The sequence below is a fragment of the Phycodurus eques genome, chromosome 12 (genome assembly GCF_024500275.1).
Source record: "Phycodurus eques isolate BA_2022a chromosome 12, UOR_Pequ_1.1, whole genome shotgun sequence".
Lineage (NCBI taxonomy): Eukaryota > Metazoa > Chordata > Actinopteri > Syngnathiformes > Syngnathidae > Phycodurus > Phycodurus eques.
Window position 1 is genome coordinate 6,879,403 of NC_084536.1, and position 15,239 is coordinate 6,894,641.

At 44.4% G+C, this 15,239-nt stretch overlaps 1 protein-coding gene across 1 annotated transcript in view; it reads left to right on the forward strand.

The window, feature by feature from the left end:
- ttn.2 (titin, tandem duplicate 2) overlaps positions 1-15,239 on the forward strand; it is a 256,838-nt gene that overhangs the window by 90,854 nt on the left and 150,745 nt on the right. Inside the window, exons 72-87 of the mRNA XM_061692635.1 lie at positions 86-376; positions 973-1,263; positions 2,775-3,062; positions 3,618-3,722; positions 4,404-4,689; positions 4,770-4,953; positions 5,035-5,118; positions 6,299-6,566; positions 10,028-10,291; positions 11,041-11,250; positions 11,358-11,435; positions 11,525-11,551; positions 13,622-13,678; positions 14,522-14,566; positions 15,001-15,063; positions 15,143-15,211. Of these exons, the coding sequence (XP_061548619.1) occupies positions 86-376; positions 973-1,263; positions 2,775-3,062; positions 3,618-3,722; positions 4,404-4,689; positions 4,770-4,953; positions 5,035-5,118; positions 6,299-6,566; positions 10,028-10,291; positions 11,041-11,250; positions 11,358-11,435; positions 11,525-11,551; positions 13,622-13,678; positions 14,522-14,566; positions 15,001-15,063; positions 15,143-15,211 (2,610 nt within the window). The remainder of the gene's footprint in view (positions 1-85; positions 377-972; positions 1,264-2,774; positions 3,063-3,617; positions 3,723-4,403; positions 4,690-4,769; positions 4,954-5,034; positions 5,119-6,298; positions 6,567-10,027; positions 10,292-11,040; positions 11,251-11,357; positions 11,436-11,524; positions 11,552-13,621; positions 13,679-14,521; positions 14,567-15,000; positions 15,064-15,142; positions 15,212-15,239) is intronic.

The following is a 15,239-nucleotide window of genomic DNA, read 5'->3' on the forward strand; positions in this document are numbered from 1 at the left end:
TAACAACCACCACTGCAAACAATCAAAAGAAACACAACTAAAATCTACAAATTAAAAAAAAAAAAAATCCTCCCTCTCACCGCAGAGCCCCGTTACCCACCAGTCTTTGACAGGAAGTTGTTGGCAGCACATTCGGTGATGGTGGGTGACAGCATGGAGCTGGAGTGTCACCTGACTGGTTCGGCCCCGATGAAGGTGACCTGGTCCAAGGACCACAAGGATATCCGGAGCGGCGGGAACTACAAGATCCGCATGGAGGACAACACAGCCCAGCTCAGCATCGTCAAGGCAGACAAAGGCGACACGGGAATATACTCCTGCCAGGTCGCTAACGATGTTGGGAAGGACTCCTGCTCCTGTGATGTCACAGTCAAAGGTTTCAGAAACTAGTCCCTGGTGTTTGAGTCCCTGCTCCCCTCATCTTTGAGTCCCATCCCCTTGGTTTTAGGATTCCATCCTCTGTGTATTTGTATTGCAACCCCCTGGTCTTTGTGTCACACCCACTGTCATCTTTGTGCATATCACTCCCTTTGGCTTTCTGTCCTGCTCCTTTGATCTTTTCTTCCTATCCTTCTGGTTTTTGTGTCTTATTCCCCTTGTCTTTGTCTCCTGCCCCACACAGTCTTTGTATCCCGCCCTCGTAGTTTTTGTGTCCTGATCCCTCATCTTTGTAGCCCTTGCCCCTGCGTCCTGTCCGCCTGATCTATCTGCTTTCCTGGTCGTTGTGCACCGTCTTCTGGTCTTTGCGTTTTGTTTGCCTGGTCCTATTGTTCCACACCACTCATCATTGTGTCCTGTCCCCCTGGTCTTGGTTTCCGGTCTCCTAAATCTTGTCATCCCATCCCTGATCTTTGCATCCTGTCCCCCTGGTCCTTGTCCCTCACAGCCCCCCCCCCCCCCCCCCCCCCCCCAGCTCCCCCCTCCCCGATGGTCTTTGCGTCTCATGACTCGTTGCCCCTGTCTCGTTCCTAGAGCGCAAGAACCCTCCGGTATTCACCAAAAAGCCATCTGAGCAGTTGGAGGACGCCGAGGGCCGCCTGGTGAAGATGGAGGCCCGGGTGTCCGGGTCCCAGCCCATGTCCATTCTCTGGCTGAAGGACGGCGCCGACATCTCGAGCTCTGACGATTATGACCTAAGCTTCAAGAGTAACTTGGCCGTGCTTTGTATCAAGAGCAGCCGGCGCGAGCACAGTGGACGATATAGCTGCCAAGCGACCAATGAGGCAGGAAAGACCAAGTGTGACATCATCCTCAAAATCTCCGGTCAGTTAACCCTTGCCACAAAATGGAGGAAGTGTTAACAGCAATTAAATAGTCACTACTGCCTGATTAGGATTCCCTCATACTATAGTTTCCAGGCTTCTTTCCAACATGATTGGCTTTTGCGTCGCAGAAAGGGCAGGCTACACAGCTGTAACGAGATGACCAATCCAAAAATGTATCACATTTGTGCGAACTAAAAACGAAAGAGAAAAATGTTTGTTATAGTTAGGTTTAAGGCTAGGGTTGGGGCTTAAGGTGGTTGAGGATGGGTTAAAGTTAGGATTAGCCTGTGTTAGAGGGAAACGTATTAAAGCCCCCACACTTAAGTCACATACTTCTTTTCCCGTCTGGAGGCAGTAGGGCATATTGTACTGGGATAAAGCAGCCAATCATAGTGCAGCGCCACATGTCCTGGAGCCAATAATATTGGAGCAGGGCGTGTCCCGCCTGAAAACCATGTGGGAATCCTAATAACACGTCACAGATATGTTTTTTAACATTTTCACTAGCATGGCTAATGTTTTACCTTTGTGAACATTCTCCACCAATATACTCTAGCTAATAAAATTTATTTATTACCATGTTGACTAGTAAGGCTAACTTTTTATCTTTTTAGCATGTTAACTTATTCACTGCCAACCGTTCCCTGAGCAGGGAACCAACAGTGTGCCAGTCTTCACTCATTTTTGAAGCCCCACAGAATATTGTGTATTATGAGTATGTAAACACCAAAACCACCAAAAGGAAGATCAGACTTTCTTCTTTCAGCAGAAAAAAATGTTTGTCTCTCGCATATACTATTCCTTAGTAATCAGCAGTAAATATATAGGCTAGTTTCAGCCAAATCTGTTTCTGAAGGAAAAAACCTGAGGAAACTACCTTTTTTTGTGAAAGCAGACAGATAAAGCAGAACAATTACTTTGACACCAATACTATTTTTCTTGAGTGAAAATCTCAAACATCTGAACATAAAAACACACTGAGAAAGTACTTTTGATAGAAAAATAATTGATTTACAAGTAAAACTATGTACAGAATTTACATGCATGGACAAATGGGGCTCCCACACCTGCACTTTCTTCCTCCTCATCCTCTTCCTCTACCGTTTGTTCAATAGTCCAGGTTTTTATTACCTGCCACATGAAATCTTGCAAGGTTTTACCCGCATCTGGAGTTTATTCTTTGGTGGCGGTGAATGGGATCTTGCATGGTTGTGCCAGTCCCTACTTCTGCTCGAAGCACAACCTGTGCAGTTTAGAAATATAACTGTTACTATAAAAATACATTCTTGAAATTGCTGTAGTGGGACATGGAAGGGGAAAAAAAAGCTTTCAATTACTTTTTTTGTGACCAATCCCAGAAGCAATTTATTTGCATGTTTATATTACATGGTTAACATTTAATATTTGTTAACATGTTCACTCGCATTGCTAACAATTTAACTTTGTTAGCATATTCAATAGCATGGCAAATTATATAACATGTTTGCCTCCCCCAACTCCTCCTTGTAGAGGCTCAGTCGCGTCCGGTGTTCGACGTCCCTCTGAAAGCGACATCTGTGACCGTGGGCGAGCGTCTGAGTTTGCGCTGCCATGTCCGCGGCTCACCTCCTCTCATGATCCAGTGGATGAAAGATCGAAAAGAGCTGCTGCCATCCGCAACCGCCGCCATCAGCTTCTCTGATGGGACGGCCTGCCTGGAGATCGGCGCGGCGACCCGTCACGATGCCGGCGACTACATCTGCAAGGCGACCAACGATGCTGGAAGCGAGCTGTGCCGCGCTAAAGTCACTTTCAAAGGTAAAAGAGATCATCACTTGTCCCCTGATTACTGCTTAGGTTATTTGTCATTTTTATTATGAAAGAGAAAGAAGCTGCGCCAACTGCTAATCAAGACTGCCACGCTAAAGTCACCATCAGGGGTAAAGAGATGCTCAGGCGAACACTCGGCAGTCGTCACGTCTTTTGATACCTCCTTATGCTGTTTTTGTCAATAAAGAATAGTTTTTAGGGTTAATACTGTGATAAAATCACCATGAGGGGTAAAAGACAGGACCCATACTGTTTCTCCCCAGTCATTGAGTGTTTTTCATTTTAGTCATTGACTAGAAAGAAACTGTGCCTCCTCTAATCAGGAGTCATGTGCTAAAGTCAATCGGCACTCGTCTTTAGTCTTTGGGCTTGGCTTATGTTAGTTGCCTTTTTGTTCATGGAATGAGAAGAAGGAAGAGAAAAGGGTTATACAGTAGTTCATGCCGTGTTAAAGTGGCTGTCACGGGTAAAAGACACAGGCGACCAGTCGTCAGTCATCTCTGGTCTTAACATTTATGTTGTTTGTTGTTTTTGTCATTGAAGAAAAAGAAGCTGCACCTTCCGACGTTGCCGGAGAGACCGTTTCAGCCAAGAAGCTGGACCAGCTTTTCTTCTTAGAGGAGCCCAAGAGCATACATGTCACCGAGAGTGAGACACCCGCCCTCCTCTTCTTCCTCTTTCAGGGCCAGGCCATTTCCAGCCACATGAAATTATCTTCAGAATCAGAATCATCTTTATTTGCCAAGTGTGTCCAAAACACACAAGGAATTTGTCTCCGGTAGTTGGAGCCGCTCTAGTACAACAGACAGTCAATTTACAGAACACTTTGGAGACATAAAGACATTGACAAAAACAATTGTGCAAAAAGATGCAGAGTCCTCTAGCACTTAGAGCAGTTCGAATGACTAATATTGCAATAGTCCGGTGCAATGACCATTGTGCAAAGGGCGCCGAGACTTCAAGGAGTGGATGCGGTTTAAAGTGACGAGTAGTGCGATCATCTGGGACAATGTTGGTTGTGCAAATGTTACAGATACTCCTCAATCAGTGTTGAGAGTCAACCAAAAAGTCCACAACATGCATGGGCACCTGCACAATGTAGACCACACATGATTAATAAAATTGCTCCTCCTAAAATTATTCATGATAACCAGCACCTTCAGCAATAAAAATTAACATAATAACTAATAAAACGGGCACTTGCATATGCACAATCTACAGTACACAGTATGGCATACAATGAGGCAATGCATGATTAGAACCGTCCTTCACAATAGAAATGAACACGACAACTAGAAGTATTTCACAGACCCTGTGGTGTCCCCGCAGAGGGTGCTGCCACCTTCATTGCCAAGGTGGGTGGCGAGCCCATCCCTAGCGTCAAGTGGATGAAGGGCAAGTGGAGACAGCTGACCCAAGGTGGACGCGTCTCTATAGAGCAGATTGGCCAGGAATCCAAACTGGAGATCAGGGAGGTGACCAAGTCGGACTCGGGCCAGTACCGCTGCGTGGCCTCCAACAAGCATGGCGAGATTGAGTGCGCTGCAGACCTCCATGTAGATGAGAAAAAGGCGGCCGCCCAGCTTGAAGGAGACCTCAGAGCCAAGCTTAAGAAGTCAGTCAGTGGGCCGGCGGTGCCCCCCTTCGGGACTGAGAACTCCACTGTTTTAACCTGAACCTTCTATGTGTCCCCAGGACACCATCCAAGCAGAAGAGTCCCGAGGCAGAGAAGGATATTGACATCGTAGAGCTGCTGAGAAACGTGGACCCCAAGGAATACGAGAAGTACGCCCGCATGTATGGCATCACTGACTACCGGGGCCTCCTGCAGGCCATTGAGCAGCTCAAGCAGGAGAAGGGGGAGGAAACTGGAAGACCAGTAAGAGACACCGCCCGCATGTCATCTACTACCTCCATCGGTCCATGTGTAAGTGGTGATTGTGGCCCTTGTGGTTGATAGGAACTGGAACGTACACCCAGAGAGGTGGATGAGGACATGGCCAGGCTGGTGGCTGACCTGCAGAAGAGGATGGAGCGGACAGAGGTCAGTAGTAGTCCATAGTCTTTCGTCCACAGTTCATAGCCCACAGTCAGTCGTCCAAAGTCCTTAGTTTATAGTCATTAGTCCAGTCTACAGTCCATAGTTCATAGTTCATAGTTCACAGCCCACTATCCGTAGTCTATAATCCATAGTCCATAGCCCACAGTCCAAAGCACACATCCCACAGTTCATAGTCCACACACCATAGATCATAGTCTACAGTTTATAATTCTTAGTCTGTAGTCCACACTCTGTAGGACATAGTCCACAGCCCATAGTTCATAGTGCATAGCCTATAGTCTGTAGTCCAAATGAATTCTGCAATGTCCTCTTGTCAGTCATTGAGCCCATGACGGTTCTGAAGGATATATGTGATTGATCCATAGTTCATAGTCTATACTCCCGTCCACAGCTCATAGTCAATAATCCCTAATCCATAATCTATAGCCCACAGTCCATAGTCCATAGTTCATATTTAATAGCCCACAGTCCATAGTGCATTGCTCATACTCCACAGTCTATAGTCTATAGTTAAACCAAATTCTGCCATGTCCTCTTGTCTGTCTTTTAGCTCGTAACCGTTCTGAAGGACATCTGTGATCAGTCCATAGTTCATAGTCTATACTCCAGTCGATAGCTCATAGTCAAATTGTCCCGAGTTCATAGCCCACAGTCCGTAGTTCATATTCAATAGCCCACACTCCATAGTGCATAGTCCATAGTCGTAGTCCAAACGTAATCTGCCATGTCCTTTTTGTCCGTCTTTTAGCATATGAAAGTTCTGAAGGATCTCTGTGATCAGTCCATGGTTCATAGCTCATAGTCCAAAGTACATAGCCTTCATTCCATAGTCCAACCATATGTCTGACGTAATCTTTTGTCTTTCCTTCAGCCCATGGCCATTCTGAAGGATATATGTGATCAGGCCATAATTTATAGACCATACTCCAGTCCATAGTCCATATTCAATAGTCGACAGTCCATAGTTCATAGACATATCCTACAGTCCATAGTGCATACGTCATAGTCCTAGTCTAAACGTATTCTGCCATGTCCTGTTTTCGGGCATTTAGCCGGTGACCATGCTGAAGGACATCTGTGATCACTCTGTAGTCTGTAATTTATACTCCATAGTTCATCCTCCAAATGTATCTCTAATGTGTCCTCTTGTCTGTACCTTTAGCCCGTAACCGTGCTAAAGGACATCTGCGACCAGTCCGTCCTGGTTGATGAGGAGGCTTTGTTTGAGTGTGAGGTGAAGATCAACTACCCTGAGATCATCCTGTCCTGGTACAAGGGCACCCAGAAACTGGACACTAGCCCCAAGTACCACATCAGTGTTAGTGGAGAGCGCCACCTACTGAGTGTTAAGGGGTGCCAACTCGCAGACCAGGGCAACTACCGGGTGGTGTGCGGACCTCACATCTCCAGCGCCAAGCTCACCGTCACTGGTCAGTACTGCACAGCACCTTTATTACTAGTAGGGCAGAGGGTCAGTACTGTCCTTAAAACTTGTTTATACTCGCGCGGGCGGCAACCTCGCTGACGTCACTGTGGCTATCCCGCGCGCAGTTTGCCTTTATACTCGAGTGTAACCCACTCGCGTTGTTTTGAAAATGTGCTGCAGTTCTCCTCCAAGTCGGATAGCATAATGCTGGGATTTCCCGCCCACCAGTGTCCCCACTCCTCTCGCCTATTATCCTCTTCATGCTGACTTATTTGTCCCTCACGAGTTTCCACCCTCACTGGCAATCTAAACACCTCTAAACCTACCGCCGCGGAAATTTTACGCCAGGAGTTCGCTGACATTTGTGCATCTGCCAGCATCATAAAGATGCACATATTTGTGCACCTCCTCACACAGCCTCTCCACAATCAGTTCCATGTTTTGTATTTTTAAGATGGCGGTATTGAGGAACCAAAGGGAAAGCTGAGTACGTCATCATAGCGTGTAACTAAAACGGACAAATCACGAGAGATGATCTCCGCGGTATTCTGTGCACAGTGACAATTTGTGCTGTGTGCGTATCAAGTGTCGCATTGGGGCCTTGCCGCCCAATGCGTCGCCCACGCGAGCACGGGAGTATAAAGAGGCCTTTTGTCCACAGCCCTCAGTCCATAGTCGGTAGCCCATTGTCCATAGTCAATGATCCTCTGTCCATAGTCCAAGGTCTATATCCCACAGTTTATATTCCATAGCCCATAGTCCGTAGTGCTTAGTCCACAGTCCATTGTACATAGTTCGTAGTCCAAAGACCACAGCCCGTAGCCCATAGTCTATGGTTCATAGCCCACACTTTATAGTCTATAATTCACAGCCCATAGTAGGGCTGCACGATATTGGAAAAAAATGACATTGCGTTTTTTGTTTTAGACCTGCGATATGTAATGCGATGTGAAATAATACAGGATAAGTATTGGAAAAGTTCACCGGTCCAAAAATAAACGAGTTCATAGTTGTTGTTTTTTCCATTTGTTGCGGACGGGCTATTACCCTCAAATTACTGGCATTTAATTTCGCCATTTTGCCACCCATTCAGTCCACACTAGTAGCCAGCTGCAGTTTTCGCCCTACAATCTCAAAAACATGAAGATGAATTTATTGCTTGAATGATGTTTTTTAAAATAGGGAATTAAAACAAAAGCAGGACTTTTTTTGTTAATGTTGACATTGATAACTTTGCATTCCTCGCTGCTCTGGCTAACTAGATGAGCAAAATAATTTATCTGCCCTGGTTGACTAGATGAGCAAAATAATTGATGTTATAATAGAAAACAGAATAATTGCCATACTATCGCAGTGTGATCATACCGTTTTAACTAAAGCATTCTGATACAAACAATAATTTTTGTAGTAATCGATTTTTAATTATGTACTGTATTAAAAAATAACACATTCCCTCCCATTTATGCAGTGTCACTGAACGCACATCGCGCTCTCACGCAGCTGCCGTGTGCCTGCCTAGTTTTATTCTGAAGCGCGAAATAGGAAATGCAGCAGGAGTACATTCTTTCTATTAGCATGTCCAAACGGGTCCACTGCTGGTCACTTTTAATATTAGTTGATTCACTGTGTATTCCAGCAGACGCTGTGATGCGACTATTTCGCACACGTACATCGCAATGACGATGCTCAAACGATATATCGTGGAGCCCGAGCCCATAGCCCATAGTGCCTAGTCCACAGTCAATACATTATAGTTCATACTACACGGTCGATAGCCCACAATTTATACTTCATAGTTCACAGTCCATAGTCCAAGGGCTATTGCCCACAGTTTAAAGTCCATAGTTCATAGTCCATAGTTTAGTTTATTCACATGTCAAGCAAGGAATACAGCTGCATGCACATCAGCACAGGATGTTCCAGACCTGAGGACCGTGGCACACCACACTTAGGCTGGTGGTTTTTAGCCTTCACTTTTCCCAAGAGATGTAATCTTTTTGCCTGGTATTGTGTGCATGTGAAAAGTAGCTGATCGGGAGGAGCTCACTGAGTTTGGAATTTAGATTATTTATTACTTGGTACATTGTACATGCATTTTGATGAGTAATGAGTTTGGAAAGTCTTAAAATTCCATGGCGACGAAAGAGTGGACTAGTGGGAGCATTGAAATCAGACCAGGAGAAAGCACGTACCTTTCTTTTGCTTTTTGTATGGCTAGTAAATGTGTAAAAGAGTTTTGTATAATGTACTGTAATATCTCAGTTTAGTAAAGAGACCTACATATTTTGAAAGTTTTTTTTTTAACAAGGGCATCAATATGACTTTTAAAGTTTGTTTCATCCAGGTTAATTCCCAGAAATATAGTGGTGCCTATGCTCGTTATTGCCTGTCCATCAATTTCAAGGTGTATGTTCTCAGCATAGGCTTGTTTTTGGCATGTACAAAAAAATAATGTAATTAGTTTTGAGTAGGCAGCACGGTGGACTACGGGTTAGCACATCTGCCTCACAGTTCTGAGGACCAGGGTTCAAATCCCGGCCTCGCCTGTGTGGAGTTTGCATGTTCTCCCCGTGCCTGTGTGGGTTTTCTCCGGGTACTCTGCTTTCGTCCCACATCCCAAAAACATGCGTGGTAGGTTGAGTGAAGACTCTAAATTCCCCATCGGTGTGAATATAGTGCGAATGGTTGTTTGTTTCTATGTGCCCTGCGATTGGCAGTTCCGGGTGTACCCTGCCTCTCGCCCAAAGATAGCTGGCATGGGCTCCAGCACGCCCGGAGGATAAGCAATACAGAAAATGGATGGATAGTTTTGAGTACATTTAAGAAGAGTTTGTTACATTTGAACCACTTGTCAATTTCAGAGGTTCTTTATTTATACTTTGTTGTAGTTCAAGTGGGCTCTCGTGCGCCAAGGACGGATTTGTATCATCCACAAACAAAACCTTGTGCAACACTTTTGTGGATTTGACAAAGTCATCGATGTACAGAATAAAAAGAAGCGGTCCCAAAATGGACCCCTGTGAAACCCCTTGTTTAATTGTTTAATTTCATCCATCCATCCATTTTCCATACCGCTTATCCTCACTAGGGTCGCGGGCATTAGTTTCATTTGTTGATTAGTATTCTTTCCCATATACATATTGTGCCCTTCCATATAGGTAACTGATAAACCAGTCCAATGCTAGATCTCTAATGCCATAGTGCTGCAGTTTCCTAATCAGGATGTCAATATTGATTGTATCAGAGGCCTTTGACAAGTCCAAGAAACATCCTACTCTCTGCCATCAACTGCAACATTAATTTTTGAACAAAATCAAGTATTGCCAAACAGGTGGTATTATCCTTCCTGAAGCCGTACTGAGATGCAACTATGATAGTCAGTTTATTTAGATAACTGTTAGGGCTATTGTTCACAGTTTTAGTCCATATTACTGACCCAAGCCACCACGTTTTTGATTCTTCCAGAGGTTATGGTGGAGACACACCTTCAGGACACATCTGGTAAGGAAGGACAGTCATGTACTTTGACTTGTCAGTTGTCCATCCCCAACGCGGAGGCACAGTGGTTTAAGAATGGTCAGCAGTTAGATACCATGGAGGGCAGGTTCAAGTCTGAGGTCAAACACAAGCTCCAGAAGCTTCATATCAAGGACCTGAAGCCTGAAGACAAGGGCCGCTATACCTGCAGGTACCTGCACCTACAGTCCTCGGCGGACCTCTGGGTGGAAGGTTGGTACCTAGTCCAAAAACCTTCTGGATGATCTTCACTAACCTCTTCTTACCACCCTCCCCATCATCATCATCATCATCATCATCATCATCATCACCACCACATCATCATCATCAACATGTTTCCCGGACTAATCTCGAACTCGTCCTAATTCTCTGTCATCTTTTATCTCTCTTGGAATGTTCTCATTTTACCCCAATGCTTGTCCTCCCTCTTGGACTCCATCAGTCCGCCACCCTAACACGGGTCCTTCCTAACGCCAGTGTGGCTGTTTCCCTCCCTTGGAATCTGTCAGTCCACCACACTAACGACGCTCCCCCACTGACCCTGTGTTCATCCCTCATGTCTCCAAAAACATTCACATCATCATCCCATCACCTCACTTTTCCTCCCTCTTGTACTCCGTCAGTCCACAACCCTAATGCGGGTGCCTCCTAGCCCCAGTGTGGATGTTGTTGTCCCTCACTTGGAATCCGTCTAACCCTTCGTTTGTACCTCCTCTCTCATTCACTCATGCTCAACACACTCACTATCATCTCATTCTCTCGTGTGTCCTCCCTTTTAGCATCTGTCTGTCCGCATTCCTAATGACGGTCCCTCCAAACTTCACGGTCATCCCCTTTTCTCTCACAGAACATTTGCACTATCATCTTTCTATGACGGTCCCTTCTAACTCCCCGATATGGATGTTGTCCCTCGCTGGGCCTCGCGCCACCCTCTCACCCGCTGGCATCTTTGTCTGTTGTAGCCGAGCAAATTCATTTCACCAAGCGCATCCACAACGTGGAGGTGAACGAGCGTCAGGCAGCCACCTTTGAGTGTGAGGTGTCCTTCGACAACGCAGTGGTATCCTGGTACAAGGATACATGGGAGCTGAGGGAAAGCCCAAAATACAACTTCCGCAGCGAGGGCCGGAGACATTTCATGGTCATCCGAAACGTGAGCGTGGACGATGAAGGTGCGTAGTAATATGCTGCCCCAGGCCCCCACCCAGATCCCTCCTCCCACATCCTGGCACATTTGGGTGTTTTTGATGACCACCAACCAGTGACTCCTCTCATGTAGGGGTGTACTCGGTGATTGTGAGGTTGGAGCCCCGGGGAGAAGCTAAGAGCAGTGCGGAGCTATATTTGTCTGGCAAAGGTACTATGGCGCCACCTTTGACCGCCCTTGGATTGACACTCTTGTTGTGTTTAACACCACCTTCTTCTTCTTCGCCCCCCTTTTTGCAGAGATCCAATTAGCCACGGTTCCCTTTGGTGAGTACTTTCTTTTGTAGAAGACAAAATCCTGGTCTTTAGCCATCATTCAAAGTTGATCAAAGGACTCAAACACATGGCTGGCATCTTGAAGTGACACAAGCCATGTTACGCTGCAAACACGGTCAGCGGTTCAGTGCCCCACTGATTGACAAGCAATAACCCTTAGTCAAGCTGGGATTGGCTCACGATGTGGAAGGCTAACCTGTGAGCTCAGAGAAATACACAAGCTTTCATGACTAATAATGATTTCAATCCATCCGTCCATTTTCCGTACCACTTATCCTCATTAGGGCCGAGGGTGTGCCGGAGCCTATCCTAGCTGACTCTGGGCGAGAGGTGGGGTACACCCTGAACTGGTCGCCAGCCAATCGCAGGGCACATATATACAAACAACCATTCATACTCACATTCACACCTATGGGCAATTTAGAGTCTTCAATTAACTACCATGCATGTTTTGGGGATGTGGGAGGTAACCGGAGTCCCCAGAGAAAACCCACGGGGGGGACATGCAAACTCCACACAGGGTAGGCCGGATTTGAACCCGGGTCCTCAGAACTGTGACTTTAACCGACTTTAATGACTTGATGAATTCATGTTATGAACCCATGATCTAGATAGTGAATAAATGAATGTACAAACCCCAATCCCAATTAAATTGGGACGTATAAAACATAAATAATAACAGAATATGATTTTGCAAATCCTTTTCAACCTATATTCAATCGAATACGCTGCAAAGACAAGATATTTAATGTTTAAATTGATTAATGTTATTGTTTGTTTGTTTTTTGGGTTGGGAAGTGCGTATTTTCTCATTTTTAATATGATGCCTGCATATTGTTCCAGAAAAGCTGGGACAGAGGCAAGAAAAGACTGGGAAAGTTGAGGAATGCTAAAAAAAATACCTGTCTGGAACATTCAACAGGTAAACAGGTTATCGGAAACAGCTGGCTGTCATGATTGGATATATAAGAAGTAGCCCCGAAAGGCTCAGTTGTTCAAAAGCAAGGATGGGGCAAGGTTCACCACCTTGTAAACAACTGTGTGAACAAAAAGTCCAATAGTTTATAAACGTTTCTCAACTTAAACTGCCAGTCCATCATATCATCAAAGGATTCAGAGAATTTGAAGAAATCTCTGCACGTAAGCGGCCAGGCCAAAAACCAACATCGACTGCCCATGACCGTCGATGCCTCCAGCGACACTGTATTAAAAACTGGCATCATTGTGGAAAGGATATTGCCACGTTGACTCAGGAACACTTCAGAAAGCCATTGTCAGTTAACACAGTTTGTTGCTACGCGTACAAATGCAAGCTAAAACTCTACCATGCAAAGTGCAAGCCATATATCAACAACACCCAGAAATGCCGCCGGTTTCTGTAGGCCCAAGCCCATCTGAGATGGACTGACACAAAGTGGAAACGTGTGCTGTGGTCTGACCAGTCCACATTTCATATTGTTTTGGGAAATCATACATGTCGTGTCCTCTGGCCAAAGAGTGAAATTGTGAATTGTTATCAGCGCAAAGTTCAATTCAAAATGAGTAACTATGAGCAAATAATAATAATAATAATAAAGTTTATCAGTTTAAACATTAAATACAGTATATTGTCTCTGGAGTGTATTCAATTGAATATAGGCTGAAAAGGATTTGCAAAACATTGTATTTTTTTGATATACGTTTTACATAACGTCCCAACTTCATTGTAATTGAGGTGTGAAATTGAGCACATGATGTAGGTAATGAATAAATTATTGAGTGTTATGAATACATGATGTAGGCAATGAATGAATGTGCTAAGAACACAAGATTTAAACTGGATGAATTTCATTCATTAATTCATCAAACCGTTTAGTCATTAATTCATGAACGAATAAATGATTGGGTATACATGTGATGCAGATAATGAATACATTAACAAGTATTATTGAACACATGCTGTAGGTCATGAATGAATGAATGAGTGTGCTATCAAGACATGATGTAGATAATAGATTAATTAATGAGTGTTATGAACACAGGATGTAGATGCTTATAATGAACAAATATATTGTTGTGTAGATGTAAAAGACGCTCCCGTGGAGAGGCCTGAAGCACCTTCGTCAGTGGACATTCAAGGTAAGACGGAGAACTCTAAACCATATTTGCATATAGCATATACAGTGAACCCCCACCTATTTATGGCTCAGCATTCACAAATTTGGATAGCCGCTGATTTTTGTTGTTGTTTTGGAGCCATTATTCACTTAAATTTTCGTCTACTTGCAGTTTTTGTGCTGAGGCCAAAGAAATAAAAGTACTACTTTGGCGCCATCTGGTGGAATCTTGGTGTTGTTAGGTTGAATTCATAATTGGTAGTGTTCCTTTGTCCGCATTTGAGATGTCCTAATTTGTTGGCGATCCGTGCATGCAACTAGTGCACCGTCAAAGTGAAAGTATGTTTCTGCTTCTTTTCCGATACAGCTACTATTATCCCCTGTAGCTTATTGTGCCAACAATATGATTGTATTCCCTAATAATTCTTATTGTGTGTAAATGCTAAAAGGTGAGTTTGATGACTTGATACCATTACTGTAAAGTGCTAGTGCACATATTTTTTTTGTCCATGTTTAATGTCATGCCAGTTTGTGCTAGTGTGTCATTGAGGCTAATGCTAGGTAATACTACTGAGGAGCCTCATGTGACGGTGGTTTGTGTTGAAAAATGTAACTACTGAATACTGTCGTTGTGTTGCATTGGTTCATGATTGTGAATGATTTGATGCTTTATGGTCCGCTCCACTTTAAGTGCTTTGCCGCCATTTTTTTGGCAATTCCTTGGCAGCCCCTATCCCCACGTGAACAGTGGGTGTTTCACTGTATAACAAACTATAAGGAATAACTAATATATTTATTGAGGATAAGGTCAGCATGTGTTTATGATCCAACAGAGATAAAGTGTGAACTTTGTCTTTTTTTCAAGAATCTGCTGAGTTTGATCATTATGAGGAAGAAATTGAGCATACAGGTATTAATTCACACTTTTGTCCTCATCATCAGTCATTTTCATATTTCACTTCATTCATAACATATTCATACTTGACACAGTCTATATCTGACGCTCTAACCAGTCGACTTCGGGGGCTGAAATTTATTTTAAACACCAAAGGGTGGTTGTCAATATTGGTGGGTAATACCCACCTCCTCTATCAATCAAGGATGGGCCCAAATTCGCTCAAATGTGTCTATATTGTCATATTGTGTCCCAAATGATTTGTCACATCACCTCATCTTCTTATTTGACAGTTTAGCCTGAAAAGGGGGTACTTATGTCCCTTTTGGCTTCCTGTTTTTTTATCCCCTCTGGGTCCGTTTTTTTCACCAAGGTGCCCATCCGTGATTTGTCCCATTTGGATTTCTAAGTAAAAACTGATGTTTTTTTCTTTTGTGTGTCTCCTGTAGTTACCGTTGAGGAGACAGTGGAAAGACAGGAAATGGAAGTGAGGGAAGAAGTGCTTTCCAGAGGTACCACAGACTTCCAAGAAGTCCTTCTAGACTCTTCTTTGGTGTCTTTTCACCAAGTTGATGAGTTTTTCCTTTCCAGTGGCCAAACCCCAAGAGGAACAGGAAGTGGAGCTGGCAGGAGAGGAGGTACAAGCGGCACCCCCAAGAGGTGAGTCACCCATACCGCAGGTCGCTTA